The sequence below is a fragment of the Pristiophorus japonicus genome, chromosome 7 (assembly GCF_044704955.1).
Source record: "Pristiophorus japonicus isolate sPriJap1 chromosome 7, sPriJap1.hap1, whole genome shotgun sequence".
In the NCBI taxonomy this organism is placed as follows: domain Eukaryota; kingdom Metazoa; phylum Chordata; class Chondrichthyes; family Pristiophoridae; genus Pristiophorus; species Pristiophorus japonicus.
Window position 1 is genome coordinate 153,490,383 of NC_091983.1, and position 20,261 is coordinate 153,510,643.

The following is a 20,261-nucleotide window of genomic DNA, read 5'->3' on the forward strand; positions in this document are numbered from 1 at the left end:
TCCCCAGGGCCTGATAGTCTGCATCCCAGAGTACTTAAGAAAGTGGCCCTAGAAATAGTTGATGCATTGGTGATCATTTTCCAACATTCTTTCGACTCTGGATCAGTTCCTATGAATTGGAGGGTAGCTAATGTAACCCCACTTTTTTAAAAAAGGAGGGGGAGAGAGAAAAAGAATTATCAACCGGTTCGCCTGATATCGGTAGTGGGGAAAATGTTGGAATCAATTGTTAAAGATGTAATAGCAACGCATTTGGAAAACAGTGACAGGATCGGTCCAAGTCAGCATGGATTTATGAAAGGGAAATCATGCTTGACAAATCTTCCAGATTTTTTTGAGGATGTAACTAGTAGAGTGGACAAGGAAGAACCAGTGGATGTGGTGTATTTGGACTTTCAAAAGGCTTTTGACAAGGTCCCACACAAGAAATTGGTGTGCAAAATTAAAGAGCATGGTATTGGGGGTAATGTGTTGATGTGGATAGAGAACTGGTTGGCAGACAGGAAGCAAAGAGTGGGAATAATCGGGTCCTTGTCAGAACGGCAGGCAGTGACTAGTGGGGTACCGCCAAGAGTTCAGTGCTGGGACCCCAGCTATTTGCAATATACATTAATGATTTAGACGAAGGAATTGAATGTAATATCTCCAAGTTTGCAGATAATACTAAGCTGGGTTGCAGTGAGAGCTTTGAGGGGGATGCGAAGAAATTGCAGGATGACTTGGACAGGTTAGGTGAGTGGGCAAATGTATGGCAGACGCAGTATAATATAGATGAATGTGAGGTTATCCACTTTGGTGGCAAAAACAGGGAGGCGGAATATTATCTGAATGGTGATAGATTAGGAAAAGGGGAGATGCAACGAGACCCGAGTGTCATGGTACATCAGTCATTGAAAGTTAGCATGCAGGTACAGCAGACAGTGAAGAAGGCAAATGGCATGTTGGCCTTCATAGCGAGAGGATTTGAGTATAGGAGCCGGGAGATCTTACTGCACTTGTACAGGGCCTTGGTGAGGCCACATCTTGAATATTGTGTACAGTTTTGGTCTCCTAAACTGAAGAAGGACATTCTTGTTATTGAGGGAATGCAGCGAAGGTTCACCAGACTGATTCCCGGGATGGCAGGACTGACATATGAAGAAAGACTGGATCGACTAGGCTTATAATCACTGGAATTTAGAAGAATGAAAGGGGATCTCATAGAAACATATAAAATTCTGACGGGATTGGACAGGTTAGATGCAGGAAAAATTTCCTGATGTTGGGGGAAGTCCAGAACCAGGGGTCACAGTCTAAGGATAAGGATTAAGCCATTTAGGACCGAGATGAGGAGAAACCTCTTCACTGAGAATTGTGAACCTGTGGAATTTTCTACCACAGGAAGTTGTTGAGGCCAGTTTGTTAGATATATTCAAAAGGGAGTTAGATATGACCCTTACGGCTAAGGGGATCAAGGGGTATGGAGAGAAAGCAGGAATGCGGTACTGAAGTTGCATGATCAGCTATGATATTGAATGGTGGTGCAGGCTCAAAGGGCTGAATGGCCTGCTCCTGCACCTATTTTCTATGTTTCTTTGTCTGCAATTTGGTGGGAATAGGGTCGAGAGAGCAGGAGATGGGTCTCATGGTCAAAATGGGCTCAGCGCATGATGGAAGAGAAACTAAAGAAAGATGCAAGTTCAGAGGGAGGGGTGTGGTGTGGTGTGGATATTAGGGGAATTTTGGCTTTGTGGGCAAGGGGAGGTGGGGAAGCAGCAGAGGTAGCTGAACGGGTGCGCTCAAAAAAAAATCCATGCGCTTCTCGCACTTGTTGAACGTGAGAATGGAGGAATGTTTGCATTCCAGGATGATCCTGGAACAGTGGCAGAGGAGAGCAAGACGCAATGGTGCTTCATGTGGTCCAGGCAGAGCTGGCGATGAATGGCTAATCCAGTTGTCCGCCATAAACGTTCAAATCTGCGTCCCTTGGACTTAAGGGAGTGTGTATGAGTGTGGTACCAGGGGAAATGGCCAGAGTGAGAGGAAGGACAAGGGCATCAAAGGTGAGGGTGTGATTGAGCAGATTGCTAACTGCAGAAATATCATGGTGAATGAAGAAGCAAAGGCTAGACAGTTAGGAAGTGCCATTGTAAGTGACTTTGGGGAAGAGTTTTTTCCTGCGGCAGACACAGAAGGAAGGAGAGTTGAGATGGAGGTTGAGAAGTCGCTCGGTGCAGAAGCTGAGGGAGGAAAGCAGTAAAGATATCTCTGGGAAACTTGGTATGGTACTTGGGTGGCAGTAGAGAATGAGGACTTCAAAGGAGAGGTGAGAGGGGTGGAACAAAGTAAGATACTCAGTGGAGAAGGTGCCAGAGCAGTAGTTGGATAGACCATGGAGTGATTTGGTGATGACAGCACAGGGCAAGTGTTGGCAGGTAAAGCCAGGCAGGGAGACTTGGTATTCTGGAGAGAGATGTGAAGTGGGGTAGTGACACCTAAGCCACTGGCAGATTGCATGGGATCAGCACTCGGAGGGATGAGTGGGACGGGAAAGTTGGAGTAGGATGGGGCAGTTGGGATAGCTGCTCGTAAGGAGGCAGCGGTGATTTCAGAATTCCGAGAGAGAGATGTCACAGGGGAAAGCTGTTGGCTTATCTAAGAGGTCTCCTTGGCTTCCCTTGTATTTCTCGTCTACATGCTGGCCCTCGGCGACATCATCTGAAAACAGAAAGTCAGGTTCCACATGTAGGCTGACGACACCACCTCGACACCACCTCACCACCACCTCACCACCACCTCACCACCACCTCACCACCACCTCACCACCACCTCTCCACCCCTCCACTGTCTAAATTTTCAGACTGCTTGTCTGACATCTGGTACTGGATGAGCAAAAAATGTTTCCAACTAAATACTCAGAAGACCAAAGCCATTGTCTTCGGTCTCCACCAGAAACTCCATTCCCTAGCCACCGACTCCATCCCTCTTCCTTACAACTGTCTGAGGCTGAGCCAGATCATTCGCAACCTTGGTGTCGTATTTGGCCCCCAAGATAAGCTTCCAATGACACATCCGCTGCATCATCAAAACCACTGACTTCCACCTCTAACATCGCCCATCTCTGCCGCTGCCTCTGCTCATCTGCTGCTGAAACTCTCAATAATGCCTTTGTTACCTCGAGACTTGACTATTCCAATGTTCTCCTGGCCAGCCTCCCATCTTCCACCCTCTATAAACTTGAGCTCATCCAAAATTCTGCTGCTCGTATCCTAACGCATGCCAAGTTCCGTTCACCCATCATCATCATAGGCAGTCCCTCGAACCGAGGATGAATTGCTTCCACGTCAAAAAGTTCACAGGTGTTTCAATGATGGACCTAAAATTCCAGGTCCGAGCTAAATCTTGAAGGGTGGAAGATGCCTGTGCTTGAATTTTTTTAACATGTGGTGACAGTTGCACACCAGCCACCACACGGGCTTGACAGAGCTAGGTCTTGGTCCAGTAGCAAGGATTAACCAAGACGACTGGAGACCTGCTCTGCTGCACGGACCTAGTGCGCACACATATCGCAGTGTGGACTGGCCCGTGTTGCTGGGCCCCGAACCCGCGCCTCTCCTGGGCCCCGATCACGTCCCTCTACAGTCTCTCCCTTTTTTAACCAATAAGGGAATTGAGGGTTATGGGGAGCGGGGCGGTAAGTGGAGCTGAGTCCATGGCCAGATCAGCCATGATCTTTTTGAATGGCGGAGCAGGCTAGATGGCCTACTCCTGTTCCTAATTCTTATGTTCTTGTGTTCTCTCACCGCGCCTTCGCCCCAGCCTTGCCGCTCCTGCTGTACCTGCCCATGCTCCAATCACCAACCTGGACCTTGGTGACGTCCCTTTTCATTGCCGTTGCTCTGCTGCTCCAGCACGTGCTGCTCCCTGGAGTGGTATGTTATGTGTTCACCCATCAACCTTGTGCTCACTGACCTACATTGGTTCCCAGTTGAGCAACCTCGATTTTGAAATTCTCCTCCTTGTTTTCAAATTCCTCCATGGTCTTGCATCTCCATCTCTGCAACCTCCTCCATCTCTGCAACCTCCTCCAGCCCTGCAATCCCACGAGATATCTGTACTCTTCCAATTCTGGTCTCTTGCATGACTCCAATTTTAATTGCTCCACCTAAGCTTAAGAATTTCCTCCCTAATATGCTCTTAAAACCTACCTCTTTGACTAAGCTACTGGTCATCTGCCCTAATATCTCCATACGTGGCTCAGTGTCAAATTATGTTAATGCTCCTGTGAAGCACCTTGGGACATTTACTACGTTGAAGGTGCTATATAAATGCTCATTTTGTTGTCATCTTAGTCGAACCTGGGATGGCGGCAGGAGAGTAGGAAGGTCGAGCAGTAGAGATTTGGGAGGGGGTAGGATACCCAAGGGGTAAAAAATGAAAGGAGGCATGACAACAGGAAGGAGGGATAAAGAGAAAAGAAGAAAAAAAGGGGAAATAGAAGTGATGGGCCTGGGTCTCAAGTGGCAGCTAAAATGCAAATGCACAGAGAAACTCAAGTTAGATGGGTGAAGTTAAAAAGACAATGGGTGTTCAGAACTTGAAAGCAGTGGAGGGAATCAAAAGACTGATGGAGTTAAGCAGATAATGACTGGATGGCAGTGTGGGGGGTGTGGGGCGGGCGATGAGACGCTGGGAAGAGGCAGAAAAGAAAGAATGGAATCAAAATAAGAGGAGACAAGTTCAGTTGGACAGGAACAGACTGAAACAATAGGAGCAACTTTATGCAATAGCATTCCTAGCAGAAAGGCTCTCCTACCTACAAGGAGTCTAGGGAATAAGGCAGATGAGCTGAGAGCACAGATAGACACTCGGGAGTATGATATTGTAGCTATTATTGAGATGTGGCTGAAAGAAGGGCAGGTATGGCAACTCAACATTCCTGGTTACAGGGTTTTTAGACGGAGATAAAAAAAAAGATGGGGGGGTCGCAGTATTAATTAAACAAACAATTACAGCTGTGCGGAGGGATGATATGTTAGAAGGATCATCAAATGAGGCCAGATTAAAAAAGGGACGATCACACTGCTGGGAGTGTACTATGGAGCCCCAAACAGTCAAAGGGAGATAGAAGAGCAAATACGCATGAATATTTCTTAGAAGTGCAAAAACTATAGGGCAGTAATGGTATGGGTATTTCAACTACCCTAATATTAGCTGGGATAGAAGTAGTGTGAAAGGAAAGGAAGGTGCAGAATTCCTAAAATGCATTCAGGAGAACTTTTTTAGCCAGTATGTAGCAAGCCCAACAAGGGAAGGGGCGGTTCTGGATGTGCTTTTAGGGAATGAAACTGGGCAGGTGGGAGGCGTATCAGTCAGTGGGAGAGCATTTTGGTGCTTGTGATCATAATTTAGTTAGATTTAGGGTAGTTATGAAAAAGGACAAAGTTAGACCAGGGATAATGGTTCTCAATTGGGAGAAAGCCAACTTTTCTAAGATGAGGTGGAATTTAGCAAAGGTGGACTGGAACCAGCTACTGGAAGGTAAATCAGTGTCCGAGCAGTGGGAGGCATTCAAGGAGGAGATCCTAAGGGTTCATAGCAAGTATATTCCCTTAAAGAAAAAGGGTGGGACTAACACATCTCGAGCCCCCTGGATCTCAAGGGACAAACAGGGTAGGATAAAGAAAAATGGGAGGCTTATGACAGACACCGAGGGCTCAATACTGCAGAAACCCTAGAGGAGCATAGAAAGTGTAGGGGTGAAGTTAAAAAGGAAATTAGGAAAGCCAAGATGGAGCATGAAAACATTTTGGCAAGTAAAATCAAGGAAAAACCAAAGATGTTTTATAAATACATTAGGAGCAAGTAGATAACTAAAGAAAGAGTAGGGTCTATTTGAGATCTAAAAGGTAATTTGTGTGGAGGCGGAAGTAGTGGGTATGGTTCTTAATGAATACTTTGCATCTGTTTTCACAAAGGAGAGTCACAATGCAGACATTGCAATCAGGGTGGAGGAGTGTGAAATAGTAGATGAAATAAAAATAGCCGATGCATTGACAGTGATTTTCCAACATTCCATCGACTCTGGATCAGTTCCTATGGAGTGGAGGGTAGCCAATGTAACCCCACTTTTTAAAAAAGGAGGGAGAGAGAAAACAGGGGATTATAGACCGGTCAGCCTGACATCGGTAGTGGGTAAAATGATGGAATCAATTATTAAGGATGTCATACCAGCTCATTTGGAAAGAGGTGACATGATAAGTCCAAGTCAGCATGGATTTGTGAAAGGGAAATCATGCTTGACAACTCTTCTGGAATTTTTTGAGGATGTTTCCGGTAGAGTGGACAAGGGAGAACCAATTGAATGTGGTGTATTTGGACTTTCAGAAGGCTTTCGACAAGGTCCCACACAAGAGATTAATGTGCAAAGTTAAAGCACATGGGATTGGGGGTAATGTGCTGACGTAGATTGAGAACTGGTTGTCAGACAGGAAGCAAAGAGTAGGAGTAAATGGGGACTTTTCAGAATGGCAGGCAGTGACTAGTGGGGTACCGCAAGGTTCTGTGCTGGGGCCCCAGCTGTTTACCTTGTACATTAATGATTTAGATGAGGGGATTAAATGTAGTGTCTCCAAATTTACGGATGACACTAAGTTGGGTGGCAGTATGAGCTGCGAGGAGGATGCTATGAGGCTGCAAAGTGACTTGGATAGGTTAGGTGAGTGGACAAATGCATGGCAGATGAAGTATAATGTGGATAAATGTGAGGTTATCCACTTTGGTGGTAAAAACAGAGAGACAGACTATTATCTGAATGGTGACAGATTAGGAAAAGGGGAGGTGCAACGAGACCTGAGTGTCATGGTACATCAGTCATTGAAGGTTGGCATGCAGGTACAGCAGGCGGTTAAGAAAGCAAATGGCATGTTGGCCTTCATAGCGAGGGGATTTGAGTACAGGGGCAGGGAGGTGTTACTACAGTTGTACAGGGCCTTGGTGAGACCCCACACCTGGAGTATTGTGTACAGTTTTGGTCTCCGAACTTGAGGAAGGACATTCTTGCTATCGAGGCAGTGCAGCGAAGGTTCACCAGACTGATTCCTGGGATGGCGGGACTGACCTATCAAAGACTGGATCAACTGGGCTTGTATTCACTGGAGTTCAGAAGAATGAGGGGGATCTCATAGAAACATTTAAAATTCTGATGGGTTTAGACAGGTTAGATGCAGGAAGAATGTTCCCAATGTTGGGGAAGTCCAGAACCAGGGGTCACAGTCTAAGGATAAGGGGTAAGCCATTTTAGGACCAAGTTGAGGAGAAACTTCTTCACCCAGAGAGTGGTGAACCTGTGGAATTCTCTACCACAGGAAGTTGTTGAGGCCAATTCACTAAATATATTCAAGAAGGAGTTAAATGTAGTCCTTACTACTAGGGGGATCAAGGGGTATGGCGAGAAAACAGGAATGGGGTACTGAAGTTGCATGTTCAGACATGAACTCATTAAATGGTGGTGCAGGCTCGAAGGGCCGAATGGCCTCCTACTGCACCTATTTTCTATGTTTCTATGAGATGGGAAGTATTAAGGGGCTTTGTCACTTTCAAAGTGGATAAATTCCCAGGGCGGAATGACTCATCAGGGGAGGGCAGCAGCAGCCAAGTTCATGGCACCATGGCTGGCTCTGCTGCACAGGAGGGCAGGAAAAAGAGTAGGAGAGCAATAGTGATTGGGGATTCAATGGTGAGGGGAATAAATAGGCGTTTCTGCGGCCGCAACCGAGACTCCAGGATGGTATGTTGCCTCCCTGGTGCAAGGGTCAAGGATGTCTCGGAGCGGGTGCAGGACATTCTAAAAAGGGAGGGAGAACAGCCAGTTGTCGTGGTGCACATTGGTACCAACGACATAGGTAAAAAAAGGGATGAGGTCCAACGAAATGAAAGGAGCTAAATTTAAAAAGTAGGACCTCAAAAGTAGTAATCTCGGGATTGCTACCAGTGCCACGTGATAGTCAGAGTAGGAATCGCAGGATAGCGCAGATGAATACGTGGCTTGAGCAGTGGTGCAGCAGGGAGGGATTCAAATTCCTGGGGCATTGGAACCGGTTCTGGGGGAGGTGGGACCAGTACAAACCGGACGGTCTGCACCTGGGCAGGACCGGAACCAATGTCCTAGGGGGAGTGTTTGCTAGTGCTGTTGGGGAGGATTTAAACTAATATGGCAGGGGGATGGGAACCAATGCAGGGAGACAGAGGGAAACAAAAAGGAGGCAAAAGCAAAAGACAGAAAGGAGATGAGGAAAAGTGGAGGGCAGAGAAACCCAAGGCAAAGAACAAAAAGGGCCACTGTACAGCAAAATTCTAAAAGGACAAAGGGTGTTAAAAAAACAAGCCTGAAGGCTTTGTGTCTTAATGCAAGGAGTATCCGCAATAAGGTGGATGAATTAACTGTGCAAATAGATGTTAACAAATATGATGTGATTGGGATTACGGAGACATGGCTCCAGGATGATCAGGGGTATTCAACATTCAGGAAAGATAGAATAAAAGGAAAAGGAGGTGGGGTAGCATTGCTGGTTAAGGAGCAAATTAAGGCAATAGTTCGGAAGGACATTAGCTTGGATGATGTGGAATCTATCTGGGTAGAGCTGCAGAATATCAAAGGGCAAAAAACGTTAGTGGGAGTTGTGTACAGACCTCCAAACAGTAGTAGTGATGTTGGGGAGGGCATCAAACATGAAATTAGGGGTGCGTGCAATAAAGGTGCAGCAGTTATAATGGGTGACTTTAATATGCACATAGATTGGGCTAACCAAACTGGAAGCAATACGGTGGAGGAGGATTTTCTGGAGTGCATAAGGGATGGTTTTTTAGACCAATATGTCGAGGAACCAACTAGGGGGGAGGCCATCTTAGACTGGGTGTTGTGTAATGAGAGAGGATTAATTAGCAATCTCGTTGTGCGAGGCCCCTTGGGGAAGAGTGACCATAATATGGTGGAATTCTGCATTAGGATGGAGAATGAAACAGTTAATTCAGAGACCATGGTCCAGAACTTAAAGAAGGGTAACTTTGAAGGTATGAGGCGTGAATTGGCTAGGATAGATTGGCGAATGATACTGAAGGGGTTGACTGTGGATGGGCAGTGGCAGACATTTAGAGACCGCATGGATGAACTACAACAATTGTACATTCCTGTCTGGCGTAAAAATAAAAAAGGGAAGGTGGCTCAACCGTGGCTATCAAGGGAAATCAGGGATAGCATTAAAGCCAAGGAAGTGGCATACAAATTGGCCAGAAATAGCAGCGAACCCGGGGACTGGGAGAAATTTAGAACTCAGCAGAGGAGGACAAAGGGTTTGATTAGGGCAGGGAAAATGGAGTATGAGAAGAAGCTTGCAGGGAACATTAAGACGGATTGTAAAAGTTTCTATAGATATGTAAAGAGAAAAAGGTTAGTAAAGACAAACGTAGGTCCCCTGCAGTCAGAATCAGGGAAAGTCATAACGGGGAACAAAGAAATGGCGGACCAATTGAACAAGTACTTTGGTTCGGTATTCACTGAGGAGGACACAAACAACCTTCCGGATATAAAAGGGGTCGGAGGGTCTAGTAAGGAGGAGGAACTGAGGGAAATCCTTATTAGTCGGGAAATTGTGTTGGGGAAATTGATGGGATTGAAGGCCGATAAATCCCCAGGGCCTGATGGACTGCATCCCAGAGTCCTTAAGGAGGTGGCCTTGGAAATAGTGGATGCATTGACAGTCATTTTCCAACATTCCATTGACTCTGGATCAGTTCCTATGGAGTGGAGGGTAGCCAATGTAACCCCACTTTTTAAAAAAGGAGAGAGAGAGAAAACAGGGAATTATAGACTGGTCAGCTTGACATCGGTAATGGGTAAAATGATGGAATCAATTATTAAGGATGTCATAGCAGTGCATTTGGAAAGAGGTTAAATGATAGGTCCAAGTCAACATGGATTTGTGAAAGGGAAATCATGCTTGACAAATCTTCTGGAATTTTTTGAGGATGTTTCCAGTAGAGTGGACAAGGGAGAACCAGTTGATGTGGTATATTTGGACTTTCAGAAGGCTTTCGACAAGGTCCCACACAAGAGATTAATGTGCAAAGTTAAAGCACATGGGATTGGGGGTAGTGTGCTGACATGGATTGAGAACTGGTTGTCAGACAGGAAGCAAAGAGTAGGAGTAAATGGGGACTTTTCAGAATGGCAGGCAGTGACTAGTGGGGTACCGCAAGGTTCTGTGCTGGGGCCCCAGCTGTTTACACTGTACATTAATGATTTAGACGAGGGGATTAAATGTAGTATCTCCAAATTTGCGGATGACACTAAGTTGGGTGGCAGTGTGAGCTGCGAGGAGGATGCTATGAGGCTGCAGAGCAACTTGGATAGGTTAGGTGAGTGGGCAAATGCATGGCAGATGAAGTATAATGTGGATAAATGTGAGGTTATCCACTTTGGTGGTAAAAACAGAGAGACAGACTATTATCTGAATGGTGACAGATTAGGAAAAGGGCAGGTGCAAAGAGACCTGGGTGTCATGGTACATCAGTCATTGAAGGTTGGCATGCAGGTACAGCAGGCGGTTAAGAAAGCAAATGGCATGTTGGCCTTCATAGCGAGGGGATTTGAGTACAGGGGCAGGGAGGTGTTGCTACAATTGTACAGGGCCTTGGTGAGGCCACACCTGGAGTATTGTGTACAGTTTTGGTCTCCTAACCTGAGGAAGGACATTCTTGCTATTGAGGGAGTGCAGCGAAGGTTCACCAGACTGATTCCCGGGATGGCGGGACTGACCTATCAAGAAAGACTGGATCGACTGGATCAACTCGGCATGTATTCACTGGAGTTCAGAAGAATGAGAGGGGACCTCATAGAAACGTTTAAAATTCTGAAGGGGTTAGACAGGTTAGATGCAGGAAGAATGTTCCCAATGTTGGGGAAGTCCAGAACCAGGGGACACAGTCTAAGGATAAGGGGGAAGCCATTTAGGACTGAGATGAGGAGGAATTTCTTCACCCAGAGAGTGGTGAACCTGTGGAATTCTCTACCACAGAAAGTTGTTGAGGCCAATTCACTAAATATATTCAAAAAGGAGTTAGATGAAGTCCTTACTACGAGGGGAATCGAGGGGTATGGTGAGAAAGCAGGAATGGGGTACTGAAGTTGCATGTTCAGCCATGAACTCATTGAATGGCGGTGCAGGCTAGAAGGGCCGAATGGCCTATTCCTGCACCTATTTTCTATGTTTCTATGTATCCCAGGCTAAGAAAATCAAAAGAGGAAATAGCAGAGGCTCTGACCATCATTTTCCACTCCTGGCTGCAGGTGTGGTGCCGGAGGACTGCTAACGTTGTACCTTTGTTTAAAAAGGGAGAAAGGGATAGACCAAGTAATTACAGGCCAGTCAGCCTAATCTCGGTGGTGGGAAAATTATTGGAGAAAATTGAGAGACACAGGATAAATACTCATTTAGAAAGACACGGATTAATCGGGGACAAATTGGGCATGGATTTGTTACGGGAAGGTCATGTCTGACTAACTTGATTGTATTTTTTGAGGCGGTAACAAGGAAGATCGATGAGGATAGTACGTTTGATGTAGTGTATTTGGATTTTAGCAAGGCTTTTGCTGAGGTCCCACATGGCAGACTGGTCACGAAAGTGAAAGCACATGGGATCCAAGGCAAAGTGACAAGTTGGATCCAAAATTGGCTAAGAGGCAGGAAGCAAAGGGTAATGGTTGATGGGTGTGTTTGTGACTGGAAGGCTTTTCCCAGTGAGCTTCCGCAGGGCTCAGTAAGTGGTATATATCAATGATTTAGACTTGAATGTAGGGGGTATGATTAAGACGTTTGCAGATGATACAAAAATTGGCTCTGTGATTGAGAAGAAGAAAGCTGAAGACTTCCAGAAGCTATCGATGAACTGGTCAGGTGGGCAGAACAGTGGCAAATGGAATTCAATCCGGAGAAGTGTGGGGTAATGCATTTGGGGAGGGCTAACAAGGGAAGGGAATACACATTAAATGGCAGGACACTGAGAAGTGTAGAGGAATAAAGAGACCTTGGAGTGTATGTGCACAGATCCCTAAAGGTGGCAGGCCAGGTAGATAAGCTGGTTAAGAAGGCATAAGGAATACTTGCCTTTTATTAGCCAAGACATCGAATACAAGAGCAGGGAAGCTATGCTTGAATTGTACAAAGCACTAGTTAGGCCACAGCTAGAATACTGCGTGCAGTTCTGGTGGTCCCATTACAGGAAAGATGTGATTGCACTGGAGAGGGGCAGAGGAGATTTACGAGGATGTTGCCTGGACTGGAGAATTTTAGCTTTGAGGAAAGATTGGATACGCTAGGTTTGTTTTCTTTGGAACAAAGGAGACTGAGGGGAGACGTTATTGAGGTGTATAAAATGATGAGGGGCCGAGATATCGTGGATAAGAAGGACCTATTTCCCTTAGCAGAGGGGGTCAACAACCAGGAGGCATAGTTTTAAAGTAATTGGTAGGAGGTTTTGAGGGGAAATCTTTTCACCCAGAGGGTGGTGGGGATCTTGAGCTCACTGCATGAAAGGGTGGTCGAGGCAGAATTCCTTACCACTTTTTTAAAAAGTACTTGGATATGCACTTGAAGTGCCGTAACCTACAAGGCTATGGACCAAGAGATGGAAAGTGGGATTCGACTGGATAGCTCTTTGTCGGCTTGACGCGGACACGATGGGCCGAAATGGCCTCCTTCCGTGCTGTAAATTTCTATGATTCGATATCAGGGAGCATGTATCGGGAAATCACAGGTACATTCTCTGATTTTTCTATTCAATTTACTGACAGAAAATGATGAGGAATGCGCCAGTAGTTTCCTGTCAGTGGAGACTCCACACCCAGTAGATGCATTTGGGTATGCTGTGACAGTATTTTTATGCATCTTTCCCATGCCATTTCACTGCCTTAACTTTTTCACGCCATTTCATTTTTTTATATATATATATATATATATATATACATACCAGTTTTCCCCTTTTCCAGCTTCTCAAAAACCAGCTTGGGCATTTGACTGCAGATGGCACTCCTGAATTTTGACTTCTCTTTCTCTTCAGACACCTCTCCCCGTCCCCACCTGAATTTTTTTGGGTTTGTTCAAAACTTTTAGGGGTTTTGTTTATTTCCTAATTTACAGTTCTGACCAAAGGTCTACACCCATAGACCCAAATGTCAACATGTCTTTTGCTTTTTCAGATGCTGATGGATTTCCAGTATTTTGTGTTTTTATTTCAAATACCATCACTTGCAGCTTTTTAATTACAAAATGTGAAATATTTTAGTGTCACAAAGGGTGAAGTACAGATTTAGATTTTAGTGCAGATGAGGAATGTGCCAGCTGTTGATGAATTTCGTCATGTTCTTAACCATCCTGTTTGTGAAGTTTCTCTACCATTAAAATCCTTCCTTCAGAAGCTAAAGGAATAGAGCTCTGTGTCTACATGGGTTGCTTCGATACATATCATGGAGCCTCTTGGGTTACATATAAAGTTTACATCAATGTTCCCATTAATTTGTCTATATTTTAAGATGCATAAGCTAACAGATCTTAGTATTCTGATTTAGGATTTATCCACCATTGAGACAGCAGCACTAGAAAAATCCCTTTTCAAGCTTCGAGGTCCACGAAATTTAAGTAGAGTAAACCAGCGAGTAAGAAATATAACTGGCAATAGACTAGAATTGCCTGGTCTTTGTGGACAGGGTTTCCAGAGCTTGCAGCTGCATCAAAACTACTAGACTTTAGTTTGGGCATGCCTGGTATAGAATCCCTTTTTTTTTCAGGTAATGAATATTTTGGGGCCGGTATAGATTTGAGTCTAGAAAGACTAATTTCACTTCTGACATCTTGTAGAAAGTTGAAACCAAGACATCTTATATTGAAAACCATTGCACGTTTCTGCCAATTTTCTGAAATTATCGGACGACATATATGCTCTGACTTTTTGGATATGTGCTTGGGTATCGCCGCTGTTCTTGAGAGAAATCGCCTGTACTTCTGTTGTTACTTACGTATTATTTTCCTTTTATATTTGCTGCCTGCTACAGTTGATGCATTTATAGCACCACCACCTACAATCAGTGCCTCTCCTGCTAAATCAGAATCTTCAGCAGTGCTTCATCTGTTTGGTGGTGGGTATACCTCTTCAGATTTCTTCCCAATTTAAGCAGTCATTCAGCATTGTACTGTACTCGACTTTCTGATGTTTAAAACTGAAATGGCAGTGTAGCTGAATATTGTGAAGTGCAGCTCTGCTGTTGAAAATAACCGGTGAATAAAAAATATTGCACTGAAAAAGTAAAAGTGCAGAAAGATTTACTCCCCATGTGCAGTCATTATCCATAATCAAAATCTACTGCAGTAACAACTCAGCTAAAGTTCTTGAACACAGGGTGATGTCAGGCATGTTACCTTGTATAAGAAGAAACTACAGGATTTTTCATTGAATGGAATATAGTTCAACACCAACATTTTAAACTGGTTCTTCTTTAAGTCTATCGAAATGAAGTCAATTGTGTAATACGTCAAGATAGCATGAGATACAGAAATGTTTGACATAACTGATGAATTCTTTATGAATTGAGGTTGGAATAATCTTCACTATTTTATATCCATTGTTAAGCAAATTGAACTTTAGATTTGAATCTACCTTTAGTATTATTAAGTTCAATTCCCTCATATTTCAATAGGATGCCATATGTAAAAATTTCTGATGCTTATGAAAACCAGTTGGTCTAAGTTTGGTGCTTTCTTCACTTCTTTTGTGCTGCATATTTTGGATCACAATATAGATGCTTTTGGCAGCTCTGCTCCTGAGTCTCAGCCTGCCACTCAGGCTGTTTCCAGTTCATCTGCTTCATCAGACTTACTAGCTGGTAACTGACTTTTATTTTAATTGTGGGAGGGGAGAAGACAAAATACGTAAAATATACCTTCACCTTGGAAGTATCCGTGCATATATTTGTCTTCGTTATTTGTCAGAATAATTTTAGTAATGTCTGTTGTCGTTGATTGAAACTTGCTTGTAGTTTTGTTAGATTTTATATTACATGAAAATTTACTGCATTGAGTTAGTGCAGTTGAGACTGGTGCGCAACGTTGTATTGTTTCAGATTGTATTCTCTCTACTTATCCACACTGCTGGTTTTAGGATTGTCCAATTGACACTCTGTTCAGCTGTTCACAAGAATTTTTCCTAGAGGAGGCATAAGAACTCAAACATCACGCATAATCGAAAGGGACAAATGTTTGGAATTGATTTTTTTTTAATGTTGTTTGTTTCTCGAAGGTTTTGGAAATGCATTTATGGCAACAGCAGCTACACCAATACCTGCAGTCCAGAATAACGTTTTGCAGCCTGACTTTGAAACAACCTTTGGTATGACAACCGCAAGTAACACTTTTGATTCATCAGGTAAAGAAAATAAATATCTTGCTTTCAAAGGAGTTGGAGAAAAAAATTGCTTGAGAATTTACCACTTTTAACTAACTTCAGTAAACAAAATAAACTGACCTGTTTCGAACTTAAAAGGAAAGCACGTATACCTCCTATCTGTTCAGCACCACCTCAAAGGCAAAAAACAATTCCATTTTAAATCTTCAACCATTATTTGGGGTGGCTTTTAAGTTGTAATAAAGGAAAGGTCTTTAGTTCACCTGGCAGTTTATCACAAGGAGGTGATGAAGTGCAACCCTGAATATTCATGAGGGAGCATTTTATTTCACATTACAGAATTATGATGTTCTAAATTATAATTTAATGTAGGATTTTTTTTAGTTCTTGATGCTTCCAATTATATTTTGTATACTACATCAGGAATAATTATATAATGTGAAATTGGTCAGTAATGCATTTTATTTCTTTAGTCCTTTGAGTACTATGATGGGATTTATATAACCTATATTTAAAAAAAATTTAATTTCAAAGAATATTTACTATTTAAAAGAAAATTTGACTTCTTACAATGCATCCTTAGTGTTGTGTCAGTACTCGATGAATGAAGTTAGTTTATTAGGTAAATGACAATTGAGACTCCTTAAATTGTGACCTTTTTGCATTGCAAAGCTGTATGAACTGCCGATTCTAGTTGTAACAGCTAGGTAATGAAAGCCTTTTTACTGTAAGCATATTGTGCAACATTTGCCAGGCTGCATTGTTGCTTAACTTGGATTAAATTCTGCATGATCTGCTGTAATTAATAAACTGTGATGCAACTACTGCTGTTCAGTATTGAGCCAAAGCTTTCAGTTCATAATAGTGTTGTATTTTATTTCTCTTCCATTTCATGCCATCAACGTTGGCTCCTTGTTTGATGTGATTTCATTATTGGTGAGTTTTTGCCTTAATTGCGATTTGGCTTAATTTGTACTATCAGCTTGTTGCACCGTTAAATTTTATGCATGAAAAAAGTTTTTTTTAATGAACTGACAAGTGGCATACTTTTCTTGTAAGGTGCTTTTTTAAATTCAAAATAACATAAAATTTCAAGCCAATGCCAGGCTACCTTTTTGCACTGACATCAGAATGACACCAAATGTACTCTACCCTACGTTCAAAGTAGCAAGAAAATCCATTATAATTTGTCTTTCAGCCCCAAAAGTTCAAGGAGAGACACTTTGATTAGTGTATCCTCCTTGTGCTTGGGTGCAGTGCATAGTGCTTGTTTGTACAGTGTTTCCAAAAGACATGTATTTTTAAGATATGAGATTATGGTAGATAGTCATACTTATTCTTTCTGTGATTGGTTCAACCGTAGCTAACAAGGGAAATTAAATCCAAGGGAGAGACATATAAATTGGCCAGAAAAATCAGCAAACCTGAGGACTGGGAGAATTTTATAATTCAGCAGAGGAGGACAAGAGTTTAATTAGGAGGGGGAAAATGGACTATGGGAGGAAGCTTGCAGTGAACATAAAAACTGACAGCAAAAGCTTCTATAGATATATGAAGAGAAAAAGATTAGTGAAGATAAACGTAGGTCCCTTGCAGTCAGATTCAGGTGAATTAATAATGGGGAACAAAAAAATGGCAGACCAGTTGAACAAATACTTTGGTTCTGTCTTCACGAAGGAAGACACAAATAACCTTCCAGAAATACTAGGGGACCGAGGGTCTAGCGAGAAGGAGGAACTGAAGGAAATCCTTATTAGGCGGGAAATTGTGTTAGGGAAATTGATAGGATTGAAGGCCGATAAATCCCTGGGGCCTGATAGTCTGCATCCCGAGTACTTAAGGAAGTGGACCGAGAAATAGTGGATGCATTGGTGATTATTTTCCAACAGTCTATCGACTCTGGATCAGTTCCTATGGACTGGAGGGTAGCTAATGTAACACCACTTTTTAAGAAAGGAGGGAGAGCAAAAACGGATAATTATAGACCTGTTAGCCTGACATCAGTAGTGGGGAAAATGTTGGAATCAATTATTAAAGATGAAATATCAGCGCATTTGGAAAGCAGTGACCGGATCGGTCCAAGTCAGCATATATTTATGAAAGGGAAATTGTGCTTGACAAATCTTGAATTTTTTGAGGATGTAACTAGTAGAGTGGACAAGGAAGAACCAGTGGATGTGGTGTATTTGGACTTTCAAAAGACTTTTGACAAGATCCCACACAAGAGATTGGTGTGCAAAATTAAAGCACATGGTATTGGGGGTAATGTACTGATGTGGATAGAGAACTGGTTGGCAGACAGGAAGCAGAGAGTCGGGATAAACGGGTCCTTTTCAGAATGGCAGGCAGTGACTAGTGGGGTGCCACAGGGTCCGTGCTGGGACCCCAACTATTTACAATATACATTCATGATTTAGATGAAGGAATTGAGTGTAATATATCCAAGTTTGCAGATGACACTAAGCTGGGTGGCAGTGTGAGCTGTGAGGAGGATGCTAAGAGGCTGCAGGGTGACTTGGACAGGTTAGGTGAGTGGGCAAACGCATGGCAGATGCAGTATAATATGGATAAATGTGAGGTTATCCACTTTGGTGGCAAAAACACGAAGGCAGAATCTTATCTGAATGGCGGCAGATTAGGAAAAGGGGAGGTGCAAAGAGACCTGGGTGCCATGGTACATCAGTCATTGAAAGTTGGCATGCAGGTACAGCAGGCGGTGAAGAAGGTAAATGGTATGTTGGCCTTCACAGCTAGGGGATTTGAGTATAGGAGCAGGGAGGTCTTACTGCAGTTGTACAGGACCTTAGTGAGGCCTCACCTTGAATATTGTGTTCAGTTTTGGTCTCCTAATCTGAGGAAGGACGCTCTTGCTATTGAGGAGTGCAGCAAAGGTTCACCAGACTGATTCCAGGGATGGCAGGACTGATATATGAGGAGAAACTGGATCGACTGGGCCTGTATTCAGTGGAGTTTAGAAGGATGAGAAAGGATCTCATAGAAACATATAAAATTCTGGCGGGACTGGACAGGTTAGATGCAGGAAGAATGTTCCTGATGTTGGGGAAGTCCAGGATCAGGGGACATAGTCCAAGGATAAGGGGTAAGCCATTTAGGACTGAGATGAGGAGAAACTTCTTTACTCAGAGTTGTTAACCTGTGGAATTCCCTACCGCAGAGAGTTGTTGATGCCAGTTGATTGGATATATTCAAGAGGGAGTTAGATATGGCCCTTACGGTTAAAGGGATCAAGGGGTATGGAGAGAAAGCAGGAAAGGGGTACTGAGGTGAATGATCAGCCATGATCTTATTGAATGGTGGTGCAGGCTCGAAGGACCGAATGGCCTACTCCTGCACCTATTTTCTATGTTTCTATGTTTACTATGTAGTCTTAACATGGTTCAGGTGAGCTTACTGGATTGTATCCATGTAAGTGAAAGAGCAAAAAGAAATCATGTTTATAGATACGGTTTACTGAGATTTCCATTCCTGTTTATTTTTTTTTGCCAAAGTTTTGGCGGATTAGGTGATCTTCTTATGCCCACTGTGGCATCACAGAATCAAGCAATACTTTCTGGAATGCCAATAGTAGGTGGAACACAGCAGTCAACGAAAGGCCTGGGGAGTGATCTTGATTCTTCCCTTGCAAATCTCGTAGGAAGTAAGTTGATCAGTTCTTTGGAATATTGTTTGCAAAACTTTTATTGGCACTACTGTACTTTATACAATCTAACTTGCCTGCTATAAAATATAAACATATCTAACATCTGAAATTGTGTGACTTTGCACAAATAATTTTGCCTACTGACAGCGCTTGATAACTGGTTACTGCCGAAGGTGATTAGAATCTGAAATTGCAAGAAGCTGGATGGTGCTGAACTTTTTACGTGGTTCATTATTGTAAAAATGTTAAATTCGGTCAACTGTCGATAGGACTATTTAAAACAGACAAGTAGATAGAATTTGAGAGAAAATCCAGAAATTGAAAATAAAGTGATTGAGTGCAAGTGTTGAAAGTTTGTCGGGAACACCGAGTTGGGTGCAGTGACCAATATGCGATAATTCAAAGGGATTTTAATAGGTTAGGTCAGTAGGCAGAAAGCTGACAGATGGGGTTTAATATTTAAAATAAAAGGGGATCTATTAAATAAACTAATCAAACTCGGAGGATAAAACCCCTGGTCCTGATGAATTGCATCCATGTATTTTAAAATAATCTAGGGAAGAGATAGCCGAGGGATTACTACACATTTAATAATATGGCGGATAGCTAATGTGATATTAACATATTTAAGAAGGGGGATAGAACAGGGAATTATAGACCAGTCAGCTTAACATTGGTGGTAGGAAAGAAAATGGAATCGCGACTAAAGGAGAAAATAGAAGAACATCTAGAAACCAAAAATATAGGTGCAGAAATTGCGGTAGGAGGCTTCCGAGGATGCATCCAACCTGAAAAATTTCTACAAACTTACCTGGTGGTCCAGGAGGTAGGTTCGGGGACATGCGGTCCTGGGCCTCTATACAAAGGTCTGCGTAGAGGCCCACGTAACCCAGGGACGTATGCACTTCGCATTATCCCTAGGATCACGTGGGCTGGCCAAACCGATCAAAGTAGGGGTATTCCCATTCATACTTGTGGCGGGTTCCATCTCTACGGAATACACCAAAGAATACACACTTAAAATAAATTTTAAAAAACATCACGTTTAAAATTTAATCAAAATGGAATTTAATTAATTATTTGAAACAAAAATTGCATTTTTTGAAAAATAAATTTACATATTTTGAAGGGTTTAAAAATAAACTTAACTTATTTTTCAGGTTTTTAA

The 20,261-nt window shown here is 43.0% G+C and overlaps 1 protein-coding gene across 8 annotated transcripts in view; it reads left to right on the plus strand.

Moving 5' to 3' along the window:
- The window catches only part of LOC139267314 (clathrin coat assembly protein AP180-like), a 375,181-nt gene that overhangs the window by 306,953 nt on the left and 47,967 nt on the right, over positions 1-20,261 (plus strand). For 6 of the 8 annotated variants that reach the window (XM_070885426.1, XM_070885432.1, XM_070885424.1 and 3 more), the window contains 3 exons: positions 14,087-14,170; positions 15,328-15,453; positions 18,956-19,090. In XM_070885426.1, the coding sequence (XP_070741527.1) occupies positions 14,087-14,170; positions 15,328-15,453; positions 18,956-19,090 (345 nt within the window). The remainder of the gene's footprint in view (positions 1-14,086; positions 14,171-15,327; positions 15,454-18,955; positions 19,091-20,261) is intronic. The other 2 variants (XM_070885429.1, XM_070885430.1) reach the window with 1 other exon arrangement.